Source organism: Aricia agestis, chromosome 6 (assembly GCF_905147365.1).
Source record: "Aricia agestis chromosome 6, ilAriAges1.1, whole genome shotgun sequence".
NCBI classification, from domain to species: Eukaryota; Metazoa; Arthropoda; class Insecta; order Lepidoptera; family Lycaenidae; genus Aricia; species Aricia agestis.
The window spans coordinates 17,903,734-17,909,733 of record NC_056411.1 but is presented as its reverse complement, the minus strand read 5'-3'; the positions used below and the strand labels follow the sequence as shown (position 1 = coordinate 17,909,733).

The 6,000-nt window shown below is 35.6% G+C and overlaps 1 protein-coding gene across 5 annotated transcripts in view; it reads right to left on the bottom strand.

Annotated features, from left to right (window-relative positions):
- Positions 1–3,563: 3,563 nt before the first annotated feature.
- LOC121727815 (autophagy-related protein 23-like) overlaps positions 3,564–6,000 on the bottom strand; it is a 57,917-nt gene continuing 55,480 nt past the window's right edge. For all 5 annotated transcript variants that reach the window (XM_042115822.1, XM_042115823.1, XM_042115820.1 and 2 more), the window contains 3 exons: positions 5,729–5,852; positions 4,528–4,693; positions 3,564–4,040 (listed from right to left, as the gene is read on the bottom strand). In XM_042115822.1, coding sequence (XP_041971756.1) covers positions 3,951–4,040; positions 4,528–4,693; positions 5,729–5,852 — 380 coding nt within the window. In that variant the 3' untranslated portion in view covers positions 3,564–3,950. The remainder of the gene's footprint in view (positions 4,041–4,527; positions 4,694–5,728; positions 5,853–6,000) is intronic.

The following is a 6,000-nucleotide window of genomic DNA, read 5'->3' as shown; positions in this document are numbered from 1 at the left end:
GACCAAAGATTAAAGAATGAAGTACCAACTGAAAAATAAATTTCATTTTCGTAAAATGAATTGAAACACCCATACACGGGACAATTAGTCGTTTCGATCGATCGTCAAGAAAATCGTCCAATCGATCTTTTGTACGTAAAATCGTTTGCGATATTGCTACACACGTACAATTTGTCGTTCGATTTTAACATCGAGGAGATAAATCGTTACGATAATTGTCCCGTGTATGGCCACCTTAACCTATTATTATAGTTAACATGCTACATAAACTATTCTATGATTGTGAAAATAATGTATTTGATACGACATACGTTCTAAAATATGTATACCTACCTAATGTAAATATAATAATATAGAAGACTATTTTGTAAGTATTTAGAGATATTATGATTTCATAATGTAAGGCAATAAACATATTTTTTTTAATAATTCGTTTATGATTATATTACACCAACATTAAAAAATTATTGGTACGGTACTTAAAATAATAAACTTGATGTTTTAGAGGATCCGTACACTAAATATTCATTAATATTTTTTTAATAATATATTCATGGGCGTACCCAGGTAGGGGCAGCTGCCCCCCCCCCCCCCCTCTAGAAGATAAAATAAATGTCAGTTTTCCTTGCCAGCATGGGAATAAAAAACGTGTTACCTAACTCTTTCTCGAAACAGATATGCTGCCCCACCCTAGCTAAAATCCTGGGTACGCCCATGAATATATATTATTTTAATATTTTGTATATTTTAATCATCCCTTATAATATGATTCCCTTTCTTCAAAGCGCCTTCAGTTTTTGCGTCAAGATGTAACACAATACACGACATACCTCTAAAAACTTCAATTAAATCATACCTCTAAACTTCAAATATGTAAGGAAAATATTGTAGTCATTGGTGTAATAAAGTTAAACTAAACAATTGTCATCCTCACTAATTCAAGTTCACGGGTGACGGGGCTATCTCCCGATCCGGGGTCAAATTCAGATTTACAATAACACCTTGATAAGAAGTTTTGAGGGTACTTCGTTTTCATCAGCAACGTTATTCAATTGTTTCGCTTTATGAAATTAGTTTTAAAAATCTGGATTGGATACTTTAAATTGAAGGTCCAGCGATATATGCATCGCTTTTATTTTTTAAAAGTTAATTAAATGTAGATGGCGCTTCTGTATCTATGTTGCTATATTTAACAACATTTTGGCCCTTGACAAAAGCCATCTGAGGACAAGGCTACATTGTTTAGTGTGGACTGTGGACACATCTGCCGAACGTACGGCGCCGAAAGTACGTAAGTAAGTACGGCTGAAGTGTCAGTCGCAATATTCACGCGGCGTAAATTACGCTGATGTATCATAGAGATCTTGAAATACACTGCGAGCGTATTGAGCCGAACGTCCTGCGCCGTACGTTTGGCAGATAATATTTATTTTTATGTTCTTACACTAAGGGTGGGTTGCACCAACTTACTTTAACTATAACTGTAACTTAACTTTAACTTCAATGCAAAATATCAAATCTTTGGTTAAAGTTAAAAATGGACGCCATCAAGACGCCATATTTAACCATAACTATAGAGCTCGACAAGGCTTTAAATGCACGTGGCGAAAAAAGGAACTAACGCTGCCATAATACTATACAATAACTAATACGCCATTTTTAACAGTTTTCCTTTACCAGCAGCGCCCCCCCCCCCCCCCCCCCCCCGTTCATTTAAAGCCTTGTCAGACCAGCAACGTCTTCTGTCAAATTTAAGGTTAAAGTTAAATTTGCCTTAACTATAACCATAACTTTAACCACGCCTCTGGTGCAACCAGGGTTTCGTAGCCTAATTGGAAAAGACGGAACCCTTATAGATTCGTCATGTTCATTCGTCCGTCTGTCTGTTCAATCCGTATGTCACAGACATTTTTTAGTATTAGCAGAGACCAGATATAGGTACATATTTTATATTTATATTTTATATTCTCTATGATATTAGTATTTCAAATTCTTTCATCTCCGGTCTGTTGCAGGGGAAAAATAATACCGATCATAAACAAGGAACTTTAGCTTTATTTACAATACATTTATCAGAAAATATCATTTTATATATAGTCACGCAGACAATTTATAATTTGTCCAAGCTAGAAGTGAAAAATGGACTTTAAACATCAGGCAATAGAGTCCCAATTTAAGTGGAGAAATATGAGCTAATAAATACAATTCCTAGCGTACATCAACGACATACATAAAATACATTAAAATACACTAAAGTAGGTTCATTGGAAAACAAAACTTATCACAACACGTCGTACAGAGTCCACATGCCCAAATACACATGCTTTTAACCTCTCAATCGAGATAAAGTACGTATAATACTATAATACCTTCTTGATGTTTAAGTTTTTAGTCTCTAAAACCGTTTTATCCTTCTGAAAAACCTTTATTTTGGAAAGACATTGAAAAAATAGTTGTACAGTACTTAAGTAGAAAAAAATATCGTTATTAGGCCTAGCTGTTTTACTGTAACTGTACTAGCCTAAGTTGGTAAATTGGTGTTTAAACTTACAGCTGACGAATATCATTATTATTGGGATATTTTGTTTCCTTTATTGGGCCTAACAATAAAAGAAAAAAAATGAAATCTTTTTACATTTAAATGAAAACAAAAGAAGACATGCAAAATCACATAATCAGTTCAAAAAGTAGGTAGACAATTTCATTAATGTTAATATTATAATTTAATTGTTTCTTTTAAATCCTTAATGTCAATTGAATACATCCTAGCAAATATCAAAAATCGATTTTGTTATTAGCAAATTCTTAATCAAATCGATTAATATAATATAAATTAGCATTCAGCCTCTATTCAAGTTGCGTAAGGCCAAAAGCTATCTCTCTCACGCAAAATATATAAAAGTGAGACAACACGCGAGCTTGCTGCTAATTTCACACCGATAACTACAAACTATGTTCAGACCGATTCGAATCCACGCTCAAACATGTTCCTGAGTTGACATTTTGAGGTTATGTCAAAACATTTTCAACTCAGAAATTAGTTTAAGCTGAAGGCGAACTTCCACTAACCTAGCTCAGTCTTTATATTCGAAAGACGCGATTCACAAGGCCATCATACCAAGGCATTCTAGTAACATCATTTATAACATTCCTTATAAGTACACCTTAGTCCTTAATCTAGTTACATAATACTATAACCTTTAATTTTTTAAAGATGGTAAAATGCATACGACAAAAGAGCCAACTAGCATTCCTATCGAAATATTTTTATCAAAATTTTATTTGCTAGCTTTTCTATAGTAATGGTCTGTTCATGCCAAAGTGAACCACTCACAAACACAAGAGCACTTAGCTAATCACATTCGACATACTTAATCACAATTTCTCTTATTTCATTTCCCTTTTTTGCCATTCACGTCATCATCATCATCATCATATCAGCCTATAGTCGTCCACTGCTGGACATAGGCCTCTCTCAATGAACGCCAAGATGACCGATCTCCTGCTACTCGCATCCGACATAGGCCTGCAACTAAGCGGAGATCGTCGTCCGTTATACGTCGCCAGGTCCAGTTGGTGGTAGCGATCCGTAGCCCGGAGATTCTTAGCACCCCTCGCAGTGCCGTTACCATTCACGTCATATCAATATTTAAATCTTGTAATATAACTAGAAATTATTAAGAATTGTTCAAGAATACAATGTTTTGGAGTTGTTGTTTGTTATACTGCTATTGAAGATTAAACTGCACCATCTTTCAAACTGGCGCCATCAAATACTTAGTATTATTACTAAATATTATGTAATATAGCTTTCTATAACCAGAACAAAATGAAATACAAAATTATGCCAGCCATCATGCCATGACATAATATGACATATCGGAATGTTTTCCGCAAACGTGTATAGTGTCAAAGCCTGTATGTAGGTATAGGTACTAGTGGTATGTGTGTTAGGTCTCGAAGTGTTTGTATATGCTGGTGACATAAGCCATCACCTGCTGCCAGTCCGGTCGCTCCTGCTGTATCATGTCCTGGATGTTCTGGAAAATAATATTACGCAAGATTTAATCGCGATACACGTGATTTTGATTAGTTCAAAGTGGCGAAGCTAGATGGCGTTCTGCTGATTTTCAATCGCGCTGTTTCACAAAAGCGAATATTTCATTTTTAGTTTAGGGGAAAACTAACAGACGGAAATTGGCTTCTAATGAGCACCTATTAATTAATAACAAAACCTAAAAAGTTAGACACGACGAAAGATAAAAGTTAGTCATATTAATGTGAAATAGACATTGGCATAAGTAATATAATAATATTATTATAAGTATGCCGGATTTGTTTAAGATAATATATTTTACGAAGCGTAAAAGTCCGCTGTTGTTGTCTGTCATGACTCATGTCACATATTGTGACTTATCTGGCACGTTAGAAAAGTCCAATGTTTCAGGCAAAGATGAGCAGACCCTCTAAAGTTATTCGCTGTGATCTGCTCATTTTTATAGTATGTTGTTATACAATAATACTCACAAGCGTGGTGGGTATTCCCACGGACTCGGCTGCGGCGAAGGCGACGGAGAAGTTAGCGCGCTTGTCGAGCGGCACGCGCGCGCTCAGCGCCGCGTACGGCACGCGCGCCTCGCCCAGGTACTCGCGGAGCAGCGCGCATAACGCCAGACCGTCGTTCCACGACGAGCTGTGATATGGTTCTTATGAGTAAATCAGGGGGGGGGGGGGGGGGGAGTAAACGTTGTGACTACTCCTACTACTAATAACTATCGTGGTTGATACGCTCTCAGCGTCTGAAGATATGTCTTTAATTATTATTAGCTTCATATCAACTTTGACAGCACTTAAGACTTAAGTCAAGGGTTGACTACATTTACGAAACAACTTCTCAAGTAGCAGTTTGACATCATAGTTTGCTTACGTAGTAACTATTTACTGTTTAGTAATCTGTGTCATAGTTGAGCGCCGAGTTTCGTTTATTAATACGTTCACACTCAGTTGATACGCCACACATAAGTACAGTGCTAAGTGCTTAAGTACGACCTATTAATAATTAATAGGTAGGATTAATAGGTACTTAAGCACTGTACTTATGTGTGGCGTATCAACTGAGTGCGAACGTATTAATAATAATTATTAATGGGCATTGTCCAAAAAAAATCACATGTACTTTTTATATTTTTTTTCGTTAAAATAGGGTATTTTAAGAATATAATTTAAATAATTTTGAAATTCATTGGCTAGTTTTTTCTCAATAAATTTTTAAAGTTTCGCTCTGACGTCATCATCGGCGGACAATTGACCTCTGAGTATGTTTTAAATTTCCTTTCAATCTTATTTATAATGGCTGGTTCGTCAAATGCAAGTTCTCATTATGTGAAAGCTGATACCAGAAGCTTACCAAAAGTTCGAAACGTAATGTTGGTCGAATTTATTGCTAATTTAAACATATTTGTTCAAAAATATAAGTAACTAATGGGTATTTTTTTTCGTTTATATACAGAAAAACGATCACTGACCTTATTCCTCGAAATGTTTTTGTAATGAGCAAAATTAAAAAAAAATTGACAATCCCCATTATCAAAACAGTACCCCAATAATGATATTGAGCATAATCTCGGCGCTGAGAGCGGTTTATTGATAGTTTATTAATACGGGCCTAAAACACTTCACCCTGCAGACGGCACGCAGCCACCTTACAAGTGTTTAAATAGAGGATTACCTGAAGTTAGTAATATCAATGTTGTTGTAGCCGGCAGTCTTCTGTTGGCACCACTTGAGCAGCGCGTTGCGTTTGGAGCCGCCATTTTTGATTTGCAGCGCGTTCAGAGGATCTTTTCTCTCACCTACACGATAATACAGTCAATTGAATATAACGTCATCTTATTAGTAGTACAGATTATACAAAATACAAATTAACAAACAAAATAGAGTACATAGTTATTATATTATTCAAAATACATTTCAGTTTTCTTCGTCATTTCTCACGTGACA